Here is a 19,723-nt window from a genome sequence, read left to right on the forward strand (position 1 = left end):
GTGACCTAGCACAGCACCGCCCTCATTCTGTGCTCAAGTTTCCTACTTGGGTAGCAAGTGTGGAAAGTGCACGTATTGAGGTGAAAATTTGTGTGAAAGCTGAGAACTAGGCTGCTCAGGCTGACTTCCTCCAGAGCAGTAGAGAGGAGAAACAAGAAGAGAGAAAGGCCAAGACACCAATCAGAGCTTGAGGGCTGAGTTTCCGGGATGGGGGCGGGGTCAGGGAGAAGTGGCCCGGTCCTTTTGCTCCTATAGGCCGATCGGAAAGCCCGAAGGTCACGGGATGGAAGGGGGCGGGCTAGGTGTAGCTGGATGAGTCGCTCATCATCGGACCAGTGAGAGAGACGAAGTCGGCAGGCCCTCCAATCAGAGCCTGGGAGGGGGCGGGCCGAAGAGGAGGCGTGGAGGAGCGCCGGCGCCTGCGTGGGCAGGCTTTGCTTGCCGCAGCCGTGGGTGACCAGAGTGTCCTGGAGGTGAGAAGGTGGCGAGGGCCGGCGCCTGAGGAGAGCCGGCTGAAGAGGGCCAGGGGTGGGGGGCCGAGCATGATGATGGCTGCCAAGAAGGGCCCGGGCCCCGGCGGCGGCGGCGACGGGAAAGCGGAGGCGGAGGCCGCTTCGGAAGTGTGGTGTCGCCGGGTGCGGGAGTTGGGTGGCAGCAGCCAGGCCGGAAACCGCCACTGTTTCGAGTGTGCCCAGCGTGGGGTTACTTACGTGGACATCACCGTGGGCAGCTTTGTCTGCACCTCCTGCTCTGGTCTCCTGTGAGTCTTTCAGTTGCGGAGGGGCTGCAGGCCTGTTTACTGGGAGATCAGGAAGGGGAGGGGGCTTTTGGAGGAAGAAGAGACCGTCGTGGGGGATCCTGGGGGCGGAGATGAGGAGCTTTGGGGTGAATAAGAGATCCAGAGAAGAGAGGAGTTTGACCCAGGCAGAGGAAAGAAACAGGAACTGAGTGAATGAACGAAATGTTGTCAACCTATAACTATTAAGGGGAACTTCCCTGGGTGAAGTCTGGAAAGGTGACCTGAGGAGGAGGAGCCCCATTTCCATGGAATGTGTTTCAAGGGTGGGAGACTCTTCAAGACTGGGCTTTCAAATTCTCAGTCTTAAAGCAATTGTACACCTTTAATGAGCTGTTGCTGGAGTTGAATTAGTTTCAAACCATTCTAGAAGGCAATTGGGAATTATGCTAAGAAAGTGACTAAAATGCCCATACTCTTTGACCCAGAAATTCCGCTCTTAAGCACTGGCAACATTAACTGGCAACATAAACTTTTGAAACATTCTACTCTCTAAATCCCAGTAAGTGTTTTGATACCAAGAGTTCAATGACTAAAAAGAAAGACCCTGGCTATTTCAGAATGCTTATAGCAGTACTTTGCTTTTTATTATGTCATAACAAAGACCTAGAAACTGAGTAGCTGCCTATTTGTTGGGGAATAGCTAATATAGTTGTCATAAGTGAATGCAATGAAATATTACAGCTGTAAAAAGTGAATATGGAAAAGAGAAGCATGGAATGATTTACATGAATTGAGAGAGAACCATGGGAAGACTTAAAGAACTGATGCAAAGTGAAGAAAACAACCAGGAAAATATACCAACAAGTCCACGATTATGTAAATGGAAAGAACAACAAAAACAATACATAGTAATGAAGAAACTTGGCCTGAAAGAAGAGATAAAAATGTACCTCCTTGCCTTCTATGCTGAACTGAGGGATCATGAGTGTGGAACACTGCATAAACTGTCAGTTTAAAAAAACAATTTTTTGGTTGCCTAGTTTTTAATTGCCCCTCCTGTTCCAACCCCCCTCCCCATCCCCATTTTGCTCTTAAGAGACAGCTCTGTAGGAGGGAGAGGAGAGGATATGTGTATATACATTTATGTTTATATGTAAACAAAATATAATACAGATTTGTCTTTAAAAAATGGGATAGTGATCACTGTCTTTGATAAGTGTAGTGAGGGAGACTTGGGTAGAATAAGATGGAAAGAAAGTTGTCTTGCAAGGGAAAGACTTAGAAGTGGGACAAAAAGGGAAGAAAGGAGGTAGGTGAAAGACAGATTTGGTGAGAAAGGGCCCAATTTTGGAATCCAGCATTGGAAAGGAAGAAAAGTCAGGAAATAATAAAATGCTAACCAGATAATAAATAAATTCAGCAAAGAGCAAAAGAAACCCAATTCCTGCAAAGATGGAAAAAACAGCCCTCTAGCTGTATAGAAATGGTACTTTCTCCTCTTACTAATGCCCTTCCCTAGATGCAAAGGTTTAGAAACAGGTTTCTACACTTTTTTATACAGGTTGGGTGGCATGGCAGTTGAGAAACCACATTCAAATGCCAGCCCTTATTTCTCAGAAATACTGCAGAGAGGAAGGTACTATTTAAGAGAGTTCTAACTTTGCCAATCAGATAACAGTCATCTCTGAAGTGACTTAAATTCCCCTTTTGTTCTTTGAAGGGAAACTAAAAGGTGTGGAAATTTGGCATGTTGACTCAAGTCAAGGACCAAGAGACCTCAAACCACAAGCTGGTCCCATCCCAGGTTTTGGTTTCTTTAGGATCATACCTTGTCTACTTTGGATCCACAGTGGTGGTCTATTAGGTCAGGTTATATTGAAATGCTTTTCTTGGGGGATAAGGCAAAAGCATGACTAAAATTAAGACTACTGGATTTTAAGTGCAAAGGTCCTTGGTTTATATGAACTGGACAGTGATTTACTTTGACTGTCATCTAATTTTTTTTTCAAATGTAAGATCTTATTTTTCTTTTCTTTGACTCCACGATGCTGAAAAGGACATTCTTTTTCTCCCCATGTTTCAGAGGTGAAGAGAAATGAACTAACAGAGGTTTATCAACTTCTTTATTGTTGAGTTGCTCTTTACTATATTTGTTTAAATTTTTTTGAATTTATGGGAAGTAAGGGGCTTAGGATACAGGTCTACCAAGAGCAAATTTTTTTTTCCTGGAAAATTATTTCCTTCTTTATCAAACCTACCCCCCTTCCATATTGAATAGGTATATTGTGAGAATAACTGAATCCTTCTCCTAACTAAATTTTCTTTGGTTCATACAATATTGCAGAGCCTGCAGATGTTTTGTTGAGTAGGGTAAGGGATAGGATAAAGTACTGATGTGATAGTAATAATGGTTGTCCTTCAGCCTCAAAGAAGACCATGACAACAGGAAGGTTATGTCATGACAAGCATATGAGTTGATTTTGAATGGATGAGGGGTTGTTGTGCTAAGTCACCAACTCACTTTCTCCACTAAAGCCATCTGGGTCCAGTGGCCATATAGGAATCAGAATGACTGGAGATGACTCTGGATATCAGGCAATTGGGTTAGGTGACTTGCCCAAGGTCACATAGCTAGTGAATGTCTGAAGCTGGATTCAACTCCTGCCCTCCTGACTCCACTATGTCATCTAGCTGCCCTACTGATGTGATAGAGATTTTGGTTGGACAATGCGATAATAGTGATTTACTTACACACAACACTCCTTATCCTGACTTCATGTATTTTTACCTGATTCTCCTCCGTGTCTGCAACTCTCTCCTTCCTTATGGTGGCCTCCTAGCTTCTCTAGCTCCCTTCAAGTCTCAGCTGATGATCCATCTTCAAGAAGCCTTTCTCTTGTATCTGAATCCTTTTGCCTTGCCTCAGTGAAGCAATACTTTATCCTGCATAAAGATTATTTGTACATAGTTGTTTTTCCTATAATCTCCCTTCATTAAAATTTGAACTTCTTGAGAGTGGGTACTGTCTTTTCTTTGTATCTCTAGTATTTAGCCTGACACAGTTGATTGACTAGAAGCAAAGTTTGGAGATTTTTTTTTTAAGTCAAAGGAAGTTGAAAAGGAAAGAACTCCTGATTGTAGTATACAGAATAGGAAAAAAAGGAAGGATTGACAAAATTGATTAGTTGCCCAAGGGGTCCTGTAAAGAAAACATGAGGAAAGCAGCAAATTGACTTGTTTCCGTAACTGACTAATTTTTAAAAAAATTATAATAAGTAAGAAGTCCTGGCTTTGTCTTAACTTCTTTGTGGTTTTTGTTCTGATGTGTTCTATGTTTCCATATCTTGCCCTGTGACTACGTCAAATGCCATCAAAACAAACAATTCATAATGTGTGGCTAAGAACTGCCTTGTGCCTGGTTTCTGTAACTGTCTTTGGATGAATGAGTTAGAGGGAAGAAGAAATGATTTGGGACACTTCTAAGAAAATAAACACCATTTACTTTGTAGGAAGCTCACTTTCCACTTGACAGTGAAATTTGTGTCTCCACCCTGTGGCTGCTGTTAGCCTCCCTCAGAATTTACTTTCATCATGCTCCCAGCTAGATAAGTAGGAATGGTTTTGTGCAGAATGTACTAGGTAGGATCTGACCTGTTTAATGTAGAGAACAACTGTATCTGACTAGACACTGCCCAGAATGTCCATTACTAGGCCTAGCTTCCTAGGAGCATAATTTCAAGGGAACTAAGTGAAACCTAATGCATTTGGTTTTGGTTTTAAAAGAAAATTTATGTCTAGCTTAAAGAGTTTGACAGTGGTGACAGATTTGGGGGTGGGGATGAGGAATGGCTTGATTGTTGGGAAAAGGGCTCTTTAATGATTGCTCCAAACAGAATCACTTGAACACAGGTACTGAGAATAGAGTTGAACTTTTACCACATAGTGGAAACCTGGATCAACTGGAGTGGCCTTGAGATTGGAAGGGAGAAACATGGGGGGGGGGGGGGGAACCTGAGAAAGAAACTGAGCATTCTGGGCTAAGGCTAAATCTGAGGTTGAATCTTAGCCTAGAATAAAATGAATTGACAGTTTTTTAAAGGAAGTGTACCAAGTTCTAGTTCTTTATTATTGGGAGAAAGGTGACTTATTGAACAAGAGATGTTGATTGAAAATTATGTTCAATTCGTAAGTACAGACATCTGTTAAAGGTGGTAGCAGCACCCACATGTTAATAAAAATTAGCTCACATATTTCTGGCATTTCTTGTTAACTTCTGAACTAGGATCTTATTCTAGGAAGACAACCATTAAAGAAAAGTGGAATTGGGGGTGGGGGGAGAAAATTGGGACTTTTGTCTAAGAAAAAAACAATTTAAAGTGCGAGTTAGTACCTATGAACACTATTCAAGGAAGGGAAATAAATGAGTTTGGTTTTTCTTTAAAAAGCCATTGTATTTTCATTGTACCTGAACTAAAAAAAAAATCTGTCAGTCTTTTTCAGGACTACAGAATGTTGGGTAAAGAGTGGCATTATCAAGACTTTCAGCAGAAAGGTGTGGAATGGCACCCCTAGAACTTTGGGGGGAAGGGGGAATATGATAAAGTATATCTGGATTTTTAAGAAGTTGATTTGAAATCCTGGGTTTTTTTTCCCTGTATGGAAGTGTTTTTTCGTGGTTTCCATAAGGTTGAAGTGGCAGTGTAATGTAGGGAAAGAGGGGAGAGAATAAACATTTTTATATAGTGCACTCTGTGCTAGGCAATGTGCTTAATGCTTTTGCAAATATCTCGTTTTTATTCTCAAAATAACCCTGGGAAGTAGCTGCTATTATTACCCTTGTTTTACCATTGAAGAAACTGAGGCAAACAGATATTTAATGACTTGCCCAGGATCTCATAACTTAAAAATGTCTGAGGTCAAATTTGAATTCAAGTCTATGCTGTTTTTAATGTAGTAGCCATAAAGAGAAGCTACTGATGTTGACTGTTTCTAAATTTATAAGAATGTTGCCACAATTATCAGTCTGGAATCTGACCGTTTAGATTTTTTTTCTCTATCCCCACTCTGCAAACCTAATTTCTATGTTTTAGCTGTAGATTCCATTTTTGTCCCTCTGATAAATATTTTGGCAGAGGTTATTTTTCTAGCAATTCCATTATAGAATGAATCTGCCACTGAGGGCTGGAATGAGGCCAGAAGTTCCCCATGTAAAAGTAAGGTACTTGGGTGGGCTGAGTTGTCTTAAAAGAATCAATCATAGAATACTGGAGTTAAACATAATTCAGAAGGCTGCCTGTATATATCTTTTTCTCTTGTGTCCCCCTCTACAATGGGGGAAGGAGGATGGATCACCTTCCCTAGGGAGGATAGGTATGGGATTCTCTCCTTGACTCCTCGGTTTTCTTAGATCTGTTTACCTAATGAGTTGTGATTAGGACAAAGAAAAATTGTGCTTTTGCCTGTCTGATTCAACCACTTAAACAAAAGAAAGCCAAGCTGTATAGGCTTGAGTTGGGGATCTGTTTGTTTCATCCCAGTGTAATGTCTGCAGTATTTTTTAAATTTAAGGTCCCCATGAAGACTAGTACTAGGAGAGGTGAAGATCCACAGAGTAGTCCAGTGGCTGTAACTAAAACTCTACTTGGGGGTGTCCTCACCTGCTGAATCGTTTAGTTCAGTTTAAACAGAGAAAGAATATGGCTTCCCAATTCTTTTTCTCTGTTTTCAAGTAGTTCCTCACCTAGCTAGGATTTTGGAAAAGAGAGCATTGGGTGTCCTGGAATGGTGGAAGGGGAGTGCCTGGGAAGGAGTCTTACCTCTCAAATTAGTCTCGTCTTCTGAAGGGCAATTTTATCTCCTACCCTTATCATTTATTAATTCACTGGCCTCTAGAAGTGTAGCTAAGTATTCTGTATAGATTTTTGGATTTGGAATCACAGGAAAAGACTTCAGTTCAAATTTCACCTGACACGTTCTAGCTGTGTGATAATAGGTAAATTACATAAACATTCTGAATTTAAAACACCTCTTCCAAGACAAAAATAGTCATGATTGGTTAATGTTCATGGGAGATGTATGGGGTGGCATTCCTTCTTCAACTCATGATTTTTTTTCTCTTTCTTTTTTCTTCAACCCTAGTAATGATATTTGGTTCATAAAAATTAAGACCTGGAAGAAACCTCAGAGGCCATCATAATATAATCTCTACCTTACCAATCATACCTTTAAATATTCTCAGTGATATTTCCAGTTTTTTTCCTGAGAACAGCTTTTTATTGTTTGGTTTTTTGCAAGGCAATGAGATTAATTGACTTGCCCAAGATCACACATCTAGGTAATTATTGTCTTGAGGTTGGATTTGAACTCCGGTCTTTCTGACTCCAGGGCCAGTGCTCTATCCACTTCTCCACCTAGCTAACCCTCAGTTCTTCCTTTTAACTTCCTCTCACTTTTCAGTTTTTTTTTTTTGAAGACTTTCAATGCTGGGAAACCAAATATTTCGAGAAGTAATCCATTCAGTTCACATTTGGATAGTTCCTATTGTTGAGAATTGTTTTCTTACATCAAATTGGAATCTCAGTATAAGAAAAATCTTGACTGAAGCACTTTGAAAGAAGTGGCCATAACTTGGCCATTGTGAGAATTATCTATCTTTACTGGATGCCGCATGCTGATTACAAGGGTTTGTGTGGTTTCTTTTTTTCTTTTTTCTTTTTTCTTTTTCATGCTTGGAGTCTTGCACTGGGAGAAGGGTTAGGGAGGAGGTGAACAAGAAAAGCCCAATGTAACTTTTTTTAATTTTAGAAAGGTTTTATTTATTTTGAGTTTTACAATTTTTCCTCCAATCTCACTTCCCTCACCCCATCCCTCACAGAAGGCAGTTGGCTAGTCTTTACATCATTCCCATAGTATGGATTGATCTAAGTTGAGTGTGATGAGAGAAATCGTATCCTTAAGGAAGAAACCTATAGTATAAGATATAGCAGAATTAAAGAATAAGACAACATTTTTTTTTAATTAAAGGTAATAGTCCTTCATCTTTGTTCAGACTCCACAATTCTTTCTCAGGATACAAATGGCATTCTCTGTAACAGACAAATATGAGCAAGTCGATTAAATTGATCATCACTCCCATGTTGCTGTTAGGGTATACAATATTCTTCTGGTTCTGCTCATCTCACCCAGCATCAGTTCATGCAAATCCTTTCAGGCTTCCCTGAATTGCCAAACCTCTCCTGGATTCTAATAGAACCATAGTGTTCCATGACATACATATACTACAGTTTGTTAAGACAGTTGATGGACATTCCTCAGTTTCTATTTCTTTGTCACCACAAACAGGGCTGCTATGATCATTTTTGTACAGGTGATGTTTTTACCCTTTTTCATAATCTCTTCAGGGTATAGATCCAGTAGTGGTATTGCTGGATCAAAGGGTATGCACATTTTTATTGCCATTTGGACATAATTCCAAATTGCTCTCCAGAAAGGTTGGATGAGTTCATAGCTCCACCAACAATGTAATAGTGTCCCTGATTTCCCACATCCTGTTCAACATTGATCATTATCTTTTCTGGTCATATTGGCCAGTCTGAGAGGTGTGAGGTAGTACCTCAAAGATGTTTTAATTTGCATTTCTCTAATAATTAGTGATTTAGAGCAATTTTTCATATGATTATGGATTGCTTTGATTTCCTCATCTGTAAATCGCCTTTGCATATCCTTTGAGCATTTGTCTATTGGGGAATGACTTGTCTTTTAAAAAAAAATTTTACTCAGTTCTCCGTATATTTTAGAGATGAGTCCTGTGTCAGAAACACTAGTTGTAAAGATTGTTTCTCAATTTACTACATTTCTTTTGATCTTGGTTACAGTGGGGTTTTCTCTGTGCAAAAGCTTTTTAATTGGCGGCTAGGTGGCACAGTGGATAAAGCACTGGCCCTGGAGTCAGGAGTACCTGGGTTCAAATCCGGTCTCAGACACTTAATAATTACCTAGCTGTGTGGCCTTGGGCAAGCCTCTTAACCCCATTTGCCTGGCCAAAAAAAAAAAAACACCCTAAAAGCTTTTCAATTTAATAAATAATAATTTAATTTAATACAGTTATGTAGTTTGTTTTTAATGATGTTCTTCATCTCTTCCTTGGCCATAAACTGCTTACCTTTCCAAAGATCTGACAGGTAAACTACTCCTTGATGTTCTAGTTTGCTTATAATATTGTTTTTTATGTCTAGATCCTGTATCCATTTTGATCTTATCTTGGTATAGGGTGTGAGGTATTGGTCTAATCCAAGTTTCTTCCATACTAACTTACAATTTTCCCAGCAGTTTTTATCAGAGAGAATTTTTATCCCAATAGTTGGTTCTTTCGGTTTATCAAACAGCAGATTACTATAATCATTTCCTACTGCTACACCTAGTCTATTCCATTGATTCACCACTCTGTTTCTTAGCCAATACCAGACTGTTTTGATGACTGATGCTTTATAATATAATTTTAGATCTGGTAGGGCTAAACCCCCTTCTTTTGCACTTTTTTTTTTCATTAAATCCCTGGAGATTCTTGACTTTTTATTTCTCCATATGAATTTACTTACAATTTTTTCTAACTCATTAAAGTAATTTATTGGAATTTTGATTGATAGGGCACTAAACAAGTAGTTTAATTTTGGTACAATTTTATTATATTTGTTCAACCTATCCATGAGCGGTTGCTATTTGCCCAGTTATTTAAGTCTGATTTTATTTGTGTGAGAAGCATTTTGTAATTGTTTTCAAAAAGTATCTGAGTCTGCCTTAATAGGTAGATTCCCAGGTATTTTATTGTCAGAGGTTACTTTGAATGGGATTTCTCTTTCTAGCTCTTTCTGCTGTATCTTGCTAACTATATATACAAATGTTGAGGTTTTATGAGAGTTTATTTTATATCCTATGATTTGCTAAAGTTGCAAATTATTTCTAGTAGTTGTTTAAGATGATTTTTTGGGATTCTCTAGGTTATAACATCATGTCTTCTGCAAAGAGTGAGAGCTCTGTCTCTTCCTTCCCTATTCTAATTCCTTCAATTTCTTTTTCTTTTCTTATTGTTGAAGCTAACATTTCTAATGCAATATTGAATAGTAGTGGTGATAGTGGGCATCCTGATTTTATTGGGAATGCCTCTAGCCTCTCCCCATTGCATATAATGCTTGTTGATGGGTTCAGATAGATACTGCTTATTATTCTAAGGAACAATCCATTTATTCCTACCCTCTCTAGTGTTTTTAGTAGGAATGGGTGCTTTATTTTGTCAAAAACTTTTTCAGCATCTATTGATATAATCATATAATTTCTGTTGTTGATATAATTAATTATACTGACAGTTTTCCTAATATTGAACCAACCCTGGATTCCTGGGATAAATCCTACTTGGTCATAATGTATTATCCTAGTGATAACTAGTTGTAGTCGTTTTTTTCTTTGTTTTTTTATTATAAAGATTTTATTTATTTTGAGTTTTACAATTTTTCCCCCTAATCTTACTTCCCTCCCCCATTCCCCACAGAAGGCAATTTGCCAGTCTTTACATTGTTTCCATGGTTATACATTGATCCAAATTGAATGTGATGAGAGAGAAATCATATCCTTAAGGAAGAAACATAAAGTATAAGAGATAGCAAGATCAGACAATAAGATAGCAGTTTTTTTTCCCCTAAAGTAAGAGGTTTTTTTTATCCCAATAGCTGGACTCTTTGGGTTTATCAAACAGCAGATTACTATAATCGTTTCCTACTATTGCACCTAGTCTGTTTCACTGGTCCACCACTCTATTTCTTAGCCAATACCAAACAGTTGTGATGACTGATAACATAATTTTAGATTAGATAGGGCTAAGCCACCTTCTTTTGCACTTTCTTTCATTAAATCCCTCAAAATTATTTTTTATTAAAGATTTTGAGTTTTACAATTTTCCCCCTAATCTTACTTCCCTCCCCCACCCCCCATAGAAGGCAATTTGTCAGTTTTTACATTGTTTCCATGTTATAAGTTGATCCAAATTGAGTGTGATGAGAGAGAAATCATATCTTTAAGGAAGAAACATAAAGTATAAGAGATAACAAGATCAGATAATAAGATATCAGTTTGTTTTTTCTAAATTAAAGGAAATAGCCCTTAGACTTTGTTCAAACTCCATGGTTCTTTATCTGGATAGAGATGGTATTCTCCATTGCAGACAGCCCCAAATTGTGCCTGATTGTTTCCCTGTTGGTATGAGCAAGTCCAAGGTTGATCATCTCCCCCATGTTGCTGTTAGGGTGTACAGTGTTTTTCTGGTTCTGCTCATCTCACTACGCTCAGTTCATGCAAATTCTTCCAGGCTTCCCTGAATTCCTGTCCCTTCTGGTTTCTCATAGAACAATAGTGTTCCATGACACACATATACCACAGTTTGTTAAACCATTCCCCAATTGAAGGACATTTACTTGATTTCCAATTCTTCGCTACCACAAACAGGGCTGCTATGAATATTTTTGTACAAGTGCTGTTTTTACCCTTTTTCTTCATCTGTTCAAGGTATAGACCCAGTAGTGGTATTGCTGGATCAAAGGGTATGCACATTTTTGTTGCTCTTTGGGTGTAGTTCCAAATTGCTCTCCAGAAAGGTTGGATGAGTTCACAGCTCCACCAACAGTGTAATAGTGTCCCAAATTTCCCACAACCTTTCCAACAATGATCATTATCCTTTCTGGTCATACTGGCCAGTCTGAGAGGTGTGAGGTGGTACCTCAAAGAAGCTTTAATTTGCATTTCTCTAAATAAGTAAGGATTTAGAGCAATTTTTCATATGACTATGGATTGCTTTGATCTCCTCATCTGTAAATTGCCTTTGCATATCCTTTGACCATTTGTCATTTGGGGAATGGCTTTTTTTAAAATATGGTTCAGTTCTCTGTATATTTTAGAAATAAGTCCTTTGTCAGAACCATTAGTTGTAAAGATTGTTTCTCATTTTACTGCATTTCTTTTGATCTTGGTTACAGTGGTTTTGTCTGTGCAAAAGCTTTTTAATTTAATGTAATCAAAACCATCTAGTTTGTTTTTAGTGATGTTCTCCATGTCTTCCTTGATCATAAACTGCTTCCCTTTCTATAGATCTGACAGGTAGACTAGTCCATGATCTTCTGATTTGCTTATAGTATTGTTTTTTATGTCTAAATCCTGTATCCATTTGGATCTTATCTTGGTATAGGGTGTGAGGTGCTGGTCTAATCTAAGTTTCTTCCATACTAACTTCCAATTTTCCCAGTAGTTTTTATCAAAGAGAGAGTTTTTATCCCAATAGCTGGACTCTTTGTGTTTATCAAACAGCAAATTATTTTAATTGTTTCCTGCTATTGCACCTAGTCTGTTCCACCACTCTATTTCTTAGCCAATACCAGACAGTTTTGATGACTGATGCTTTATAATATAATTTTAGATCAGGTAGGGCTAAGCCCCCTTCTTTTGTACTTTTTTTTCATTGAATCCCTTGAAATTCTTGATATTGATGTTGGGCGAGAAGAGCAGAACCAGAACACTGTACATCATAACAGCAACATGGGGCGTGATGATCAACCTTAATAGACTTGCTCATTTCATCAGTGCAATAATCAGGGACAATTTTAGGGTATCTGTGATGGAGAATACCACTTGTAACCAAAGAAAGAACTGTGGAGTTTAAACAAAGACCAAAGACTACTACTTTTAATTTAAAAAAAAGTATCTTATGTATTATGTAATTCTGCTGTCTCATATTTTTATTTTTTCCCTAAGGGTATGATTTTTCTCTTAACACATTCAGTTTTCATCAATGTATAGCATGGAAACAATGTAAAGACTTATCAGACTGCCTTCTGTTGGGGGGGGTAGGGATATTGGGAGAAAAATTATAAAATTCAAAAGAAAAAAAAAGGTAAAGCTTCCCAAAGAAGCTAAGTGGCCCAGTGAATAGAGAGATGGATCTAGAGTTAGGAAGACTTAAGTTCAAATTCAGTCCCAAATCCAGCTCTGTGACCTCAAATAGCTCACTTAACCTTCTGTCAATTGTAAAATGGAGATAATAATAGCACCTACTTCATAAGGTTGATATGAGAATCCAATGAAATATTTGTAAAAGGACAGTGCATGGCACTAAACAGGTAGTTTAGTTTTGATAGAATTGTCATTTTTATCATATTAGCTCTACCTTATCCACGAGCAGTTGATGTTTGCCCAGTTATTTAAATCTGATTTAATTTGTGTGAGAAGTGTTCTATAATTGTTTTCAAAAAATTTCTGAGTCTGCCTTGGCAAGTAGACTCCCAGGTATTTTATATTGTCTGAAGTTACTTTGAATGGAATTTCTCTTTCTAGCTCTTCCTGCTGTATCTTTCTGGTCATATATAGAAAAGTTGAGGATTTATGAGGGTTTATTTTATAACCTGCAACTTTGCTAAAATTACTAATTGTTTCCAGTAGTTTTTTGGATGATTTCATGACATCTGGAGAGAGTGAGAGTTTTGTCTCTTCCTTCCCAATTCTAATTTCTTCAATTTTTTTCTTCTCTAATTGCTGAAGCTAAAATTTCTAATATGATATTGAGTGGTGGGCATCCTTGTTTCACCCCTGATCTTATTGGGAATGCCTCTAGCCTCTCCCCATTGCATGTAATGCTAGTTGATGGTTTCAGATAGATACTGCTTATTATTCTAAGGAACAATCCATTTATTCCTACCCTCTCTAGTGTTTTTAGTAGGAATGAATGCTGTATTTTCTCAAAAGCTTTTTCAGCATCTATTAATATAATCATGTAATTTCTGATAGATTTGTTGTTGATATAATTAATTATACTGTCAGTTTTCTTAATGTTGAACCAACCCTGGATTCCTGGGATAAATCCTACTTGGTCATAATATATTATCCTAGTGATAACTTGTCGTAGTCATTTTTTTCTTTGTTATTTTTTGAATTATAAAGATTTTATTTTGAGTTTTACAATTTTTCCCCTAATCTTACTTCTCTACCCCACCCCCTGCAGAAGGCAATTTAACAGTCTTTACATTGTTTCCATGGTTATACATTAATCCAAATTGAATGTGATGAGAGAGAAATCATGTCCTTAAAGAAGAAACATAAAGTATAAGAGACAGCATGATCAGACAATAAGATAGTTTTTTTTTCCTAAAGAGAGAGGTTTTTTTTATCCCAGTAGCTGGACTCTTTGGGTTTATCAAACAGGAGATTACTATAATCGCTTCCTGCTATTGCACCTAGTCTATTCCACTGGTCCACCACTCTATTTCTTAGCCAATACCAGACAGTTTTGATGACTGATGCTTTATAATATATTTTTAGATCAGATAAGGTTAAGATACCTTCTTTTGCACTTTTTTTCTTTGAATCCCTGGAAATTCTTGACTTTTTATTTCTCCATATGAATTTACTTAGAACTTTTTCCTAACTCATTAAAATAATTTTTTGGAATTTTGATTGGTAGGGCACTAAACAGGTAGTTTAGTTTTGGTAGAATTGTCATTTTTATTATATTTGCTTGACCTATCAATGAGCAGTTGATTTTTTTGCCCAGTTAATTTAAATCTGATTTAATTTTTTTGAGAAGTATTTTGTAATTGTTTTCAAAAAGTTTCTGAGTCTGCCTTGGCAAATAGACTCCCAGGTATTTTATATTGTCTGAGGTTACTTTGTTGTTTTTTTTTAGTTTTTTCAAGGCAAATGGGGTTAAGTGGCTTGCCCAAGGCCACACAGCTAGGTAATTATTAAGTGTCTGAGACCAGATTTGAACGCAGGTACTCCTGACTCCAAGGCCGGTGCTTTTATCCACTACACCACCCAGCCCCCCTGAGGTTACTTTGAATGGGATTTCTCCTTCTAGCTCTTCTTGCTGTGTCTTGCTAGTCATATATAGAAAAGCTGATGATTTGTGAGGATTTATTTTATATACTGCAACTTTGCTGAAATTGCTAATTGTTTCCAGTAGTTTTTTGGATGATTTCTTGGAATTCTCTAGGTAAACCATCATGTCATCTACAAAGAGTGACACTTTTGTTTCTTCCTTCCCAATTCTAATTCCTTCCATTTCTTTTTCTTATCTTATTGCTGAAGCTAACATTTCTAATACTGTATTGAATAGTAGTGGTGATAATGGGCATCCTTGTTTCACCCCGATCTTATTAGGAATGCCTCTAGACTCTCCCCATTGAATAGGTTTCTTGATGTTTTCACATAGATACTGCTTATTATTCTAAGGAACAGTCCATTTATTCTCACATTCTCTAGGAATGGGTGCTGTATTTTGTCAAAAGGTTTTTCAGCATCTATTGATGTAATCATATAATTTCTGATAGGGTTGTTGTTGATATTAATTATACTGTTTTCATAATATTGAACCAACCCTGCATTCATTGGATAAATCATACTTGGTCAGAATATATTATCCTAGTGATAACTTGTTATAATTGTTTTGCTAAGATTTTATTTAAGATTTTTGCATCTATATTCATCAGGGAAATAGGTTTATACTTTTCTTTCTCTGTGTTAACTCTTCCTGGTTTAGGTATCAGCACCATATTGCTGTCATAGAAAAAGTTAGGTAAAGTTCTGTCTTCACCTATTTTTCCAAATAGTTTGTATAGAATTGGAACCAGTTGCTCCTTACATGTTTGATAGAATTCACTTGTGAATCCATCTGGCCCTGGAGATTTTTTTCTTAGGGAGTTCAATAATGACTTGTTGAATTTCTTTTTCTGAGATAGGGTTATTTAGGTATTTAATTTCCTCTTCATTTAACCTAGGCAATTTATATTTTTGTAAACATTCCTCCATTTCATTTAGATTATCAAATTTATTGGCATAGAGTTGGGCAAAATAATTCCACATTATTACTTTAATTTCCTCCTCATTTGTGGTGAGTTCACCTTTTTCATTTATGATACTTACAATTTTGTTTTCTTTCTTTCTTTCTTTCTTTCTTCCTTCCTTCCTTCCTTCCTTCCTTCCTTCCTTCCTTCCTTCCTTCCTTCCTTCCTTTCTTTCTTTCTTTCCTTTTTTTAGGTTTCTGCAAGGCAAATGGGGTTAAGTGGCTTGCCCAAGGCCACACAGCTAGGTAATTATTAAGTATCTGAGGTCGGATTTGAACTCAGGTACTCCTGACTCCAGAGCTCATGCTCTATCCACTGAGCCACCTAGTGGCCCCTTCTTTCTTTTTAATCAGATTGACCAGAGGTTTATCAATTTATTGTTTTTTTTTCATAAAAACCAGGTCTTGGTTTTATTAGTTTTAAGTTTTCTTGCTTTCAAGTTTATTAATTTCTCCTTTAATTTTTAGAATTTTTAATTTGGTATTTAACTGGGGCTTTTAATTTGTTTCTCTAATTTTTTTAGTTGCATATTTAATTCATTGATTTCTTTTTTCTCTAATTTATTCATATAAGCATTTAAAGATATAATATAGGGCAGTTAGGTGGTGCAATGGATAGAGCACAGGCCCTGGAGTCAGGAGTACCTGAGTTCAAATCCATCCTCAGACACATAATAATTACCTAGCTGTGTGGCCTTGGGCAAGCCACTTAACCCCATTGCCTTGCAAAAACCTAAAAAAATAAAAATTAATAATAATAATTAATGATATGATATATCCCCAGAGAGCCACCTTGAGTGTTTTAAGGGAGGGTTCATCCCATTCATATTCAAAGTTATAATTACTAACTCTTTATTGCCTTCCATGTTATCTTCCTCTGTTTGTATGTTCCCCCTTTTTCCCCTTTATCCATATTCCCCAGTGTTTTGTTTTTTGAATACCACTTCCTTCAGTGTGTTTGCCCTCCTTTATCCAAACCCCCCCTCCCCTTTTTTCTCCTTTCCCTTTGCCCCTTCTTCCTTTCCCTCCCTTCTGTTGATTCCCCCTTTTTTCCCCCTCCCCTTATCCCCTTTTAACACTTTAAAGGTAAGAATAAGTTTCTTAACTGAGTATGTGAATGTTAACTTAAAGCCAATCTGATGAGAGTAAGATTCAGACAGTTCTCACCTCCTCCTTTCCCTCTTAAGTCCTTTGTACCTCTTTATGTAATGAGATTTAGCCCATTCTGTCTCCTCCATCCTCCCATCTCCTTACCATCCTCCTTTTTTTTTAAAATTTTTGCAAGGCAGTGGGGTTAAAGTGGCTTGCCCAAGGCCACACAGCTAGGTAACCATCCTCCTTTTTAAGGAGGTATTGTTTTTAAATCATTCTGTTTGAGCCACAGAAAGGTCTTGGAGAGTCCATCACTTCTGGCTATTTTCTCTGTTAGAATTACAATTATTGAGAGTTATTAGAGTCTTTCTCCTAGGTGAGGATATTTCCAGTTTCATCTTATTGGGTAACAAATTTTCAAATAAGTCATGCTTATCCATCTCTTCTAGCTAATTAAATTTTCTCTAATAGAGTTACAGTTCTCAAGAGTTGTTAAAGTCTTTCTTCGTAGGAATATTGCCAGTTTCATCTTATTTGATAACATTTTTCCCTTCCCCCCCTTTTGTAACTTTTTTTTAAAGCCCATTGTAACATTTTTAGATGATAGAAGATGAGAAACAATTGCTGGTGAGTTTTAAGTTACAAGTATTATACATTTAAAAAGGAAAGCACTATGTATATAATATAAGGTTTATAATTTAATGTACAAAACAGGTAAAAAAAATAGGTGGCTAATTAAGCTACAGTTCAACTCAGAGTGATTCTAGAGTGATCTTCCTTTTACCAATAGTACATACTCTGGATACAAGTGTCCAAAAACAAAAGTTATCAGTACTACAAATCTGGCACAAATGAAAGGATTTGAAAGCTTTGGTAAATCTGGCTTTTTGAGGTCTTTATCTTACTGCTTGAACAGTTTGAATATTTGAATACATTTTAATAGTCAAGACAGAAGCAAAATAGGGACATGCTGACATTGGGGGAGAGGAGTTGGTAGTTTAGACAGGAAGCCCATGATATTTACCTTAAAAAAAATTATTGAAAACAATTTCCTTGACTAAAGGGTTCCTTTCAAAGACTTATAGAAATTGTTCAGATGTATTTATTTATATAATAGATCCGGAGGTCCTCAAATATATTACCTGTTATCTACTAGGTAATTCAGATGCAATTTGGCACTGCATCTGAGGTGAAATAGGGAACAAGTATCTATTAAGTACCTCCTAGGTGAGAGGCACTGTGCTGAGAATTACGCATACTACCCTGGGAGCTAGATACTATTTTTATCCCTATTTTACAGTTATGGAAACTGACTTGGGTCACACAGCTAATAAATATTAGAGGTGGAATAAGTTTAGGTTTCTACAGCCCAGTGCATTACCAGTTAGGTTGGTTTTTCTTGATCTTTGACAAGTTTGTCCAGTTTTGGGGAGATGAAGCATCATATTTAGAAAAAAATGGCATGCTAGAGCATAAAAGAATAGCATAAGAGTAATTCAAAAATGCAGTGTAAGTATTGTTGAAAGAGTTAGAAATAGGGGCGGCTAGGTGGCAGAGTGGATAAAGCACTGGCCCTGGAGTCAGGAGTACCTGGGTTCAAATCCAGTCTCAGACTCTTAATAATTACCTAGCTGTGTGGCCTTGGGCAAGCCACTTAACCCCATTTGCCTTGCAAAAACTTAAAAAAAAAGTTAAAAATGTTTGGAGAAGAAAAGACTTAGGTTTGTTAGATATGAGAAGGGTTTCAATTTTGCTTGAGCTTTAGGGGTAAAAACCAGAACTAATGAATGAAAATTACAGAAAGGCAAGATTAGTTCTGTCCAACCATGGTCCAAATTGCCTTGGTAACTGGGAACTCATTGTTGCTTTTGGATGGTAGATTAAATGAACTGAGTTTATTTTATACAATTGTGTAAGAGTTTTTCTGATCTTAGAGGTGTCTATTTCTGTATAGTCCCTTTTTATCAGAAATGCTGACTTGTGATAACTGAGACACCAAGGACTTAAAGTCACAGATCCTAGAGCTATAAGGAACCCTAGAAACCACCTAGTTCAGCCTCCATTTATGAGATCAATTGATTTGTACCTGGTTGATCAGGAAGTGAATGTCAGAGACAGAATTTGACCCCAGATCATCTGACTCAGCTAATCTCTCCTTAAGGAAAAACTTGTGTAGTAGCTATGTCAAGGAGGTTGGGAAATTGGTAAAACTGACCTTTTTGGATGACAGAATCATAAAATTTAGATAAAACATTATTAGGCAATGTGTTGGAAACTATACTTGCCCTCTAGGAGCTGATACTGTATCAGAAAAAAACTTGGAGATATTTACATATATATATACATATAAAACCATGTGATATATATTATGTATATTGTAGATACATTTTCAGTGGTGAAACAATAACAGATGGTGAAATCACGAGCTTTTGGGGAAGTGACCTCTTGAGAGTTGAACTTTGTAGGAAACTAGGGATTGTAAGAGGCAATGATCAGAATGGGAAAGCAGTCTAAGCATGGAAAACATCCTATGTAATAGTATAGAAACAGATAATTGCCATGTGAAAAACCCATATTTAACAGCATTCTTTACACTTATATACCTGCTTTCATTCAGCTTCTGCTTTAAGCCCTCCAAAAATAGGAAACTTCCAACTCTTAAAGCAGCTACTTTGAGTCAGCTCTACTTGTTAGTAAGTTTTCCCTGTAAATGTTCCTCTTTGCAACTTCCACCTGGTTCCTAGGTCTGCTCTCTGGGACTAAACAGAACAAGTCTAACTTTCATTCAAATACTTGAATATGGTCACACAACCCCCCCCCCCCCAAGTTTTTCTCCTGCTTAAATATTTCTGGTTCTTTTGGCTCTGTCCCCATAACATAAACTCAAGGCCCTATGCTATTTTTTTTTTTTAGGTTTTTGCAAGGCAAATGGGGTTAAGTGGCTTGCCCGAGGCCACACTGCTAGGTAGTTATTAAGTGTCTGAGACCGGATTTGAAGCCAGGTATTCTTGACTCCA

The 19,723-nt window shown here is 37.3% G+C and overlaps 1 protein-coding gene across 2 annotated transcripts in view; it reads left to right on the top strand.

Moving 5' to 3' along the window:
• Positions 1 to 490: 490 nt before the first annotated feature.
• The window catches only part of AGFG2 (ArfGAP with FG repeats 2), a 48,400-nt gene continuing 29,167 nt past the window's right edge, over positions 491 to 19,723 (top strand). Inside the window, exon 1 of one of the 2 annotated variants that reach the window (XM_074225349.1) lies at positions 491 to 760. In XM_074225349.1, the coding sequence (XP_074081450.1) occupies positions 543 to 760 (218 nt within the window). In that variant the 5' untranslated portion in view covers positions 491 to 542. Of the gene's footprint in view, positions 761 to 1,506; positions 1,746 to 19,723 lie in introns of those variants that run through there. The other variant, XM_074225350.1, reaches the window with a different exon arrangement.

Source organism: Macrotis lagotis, chromosome 2 (genome assembly GCF_037893015.1).
Source record: "Macrotis lagotis isolate mMagLag1 chromosome 2, bilby.v1.9.chrom.fasta, whole genome shotgun sequence".
In the NCBI taxonomy this organism is placed as follows: domain Eukaryota; kingdom Metazoa; phylum Chordata; class Mammalia; order Peramelemorphia; family Peramelidae; genus Macrotis; species Macrotis lagotis.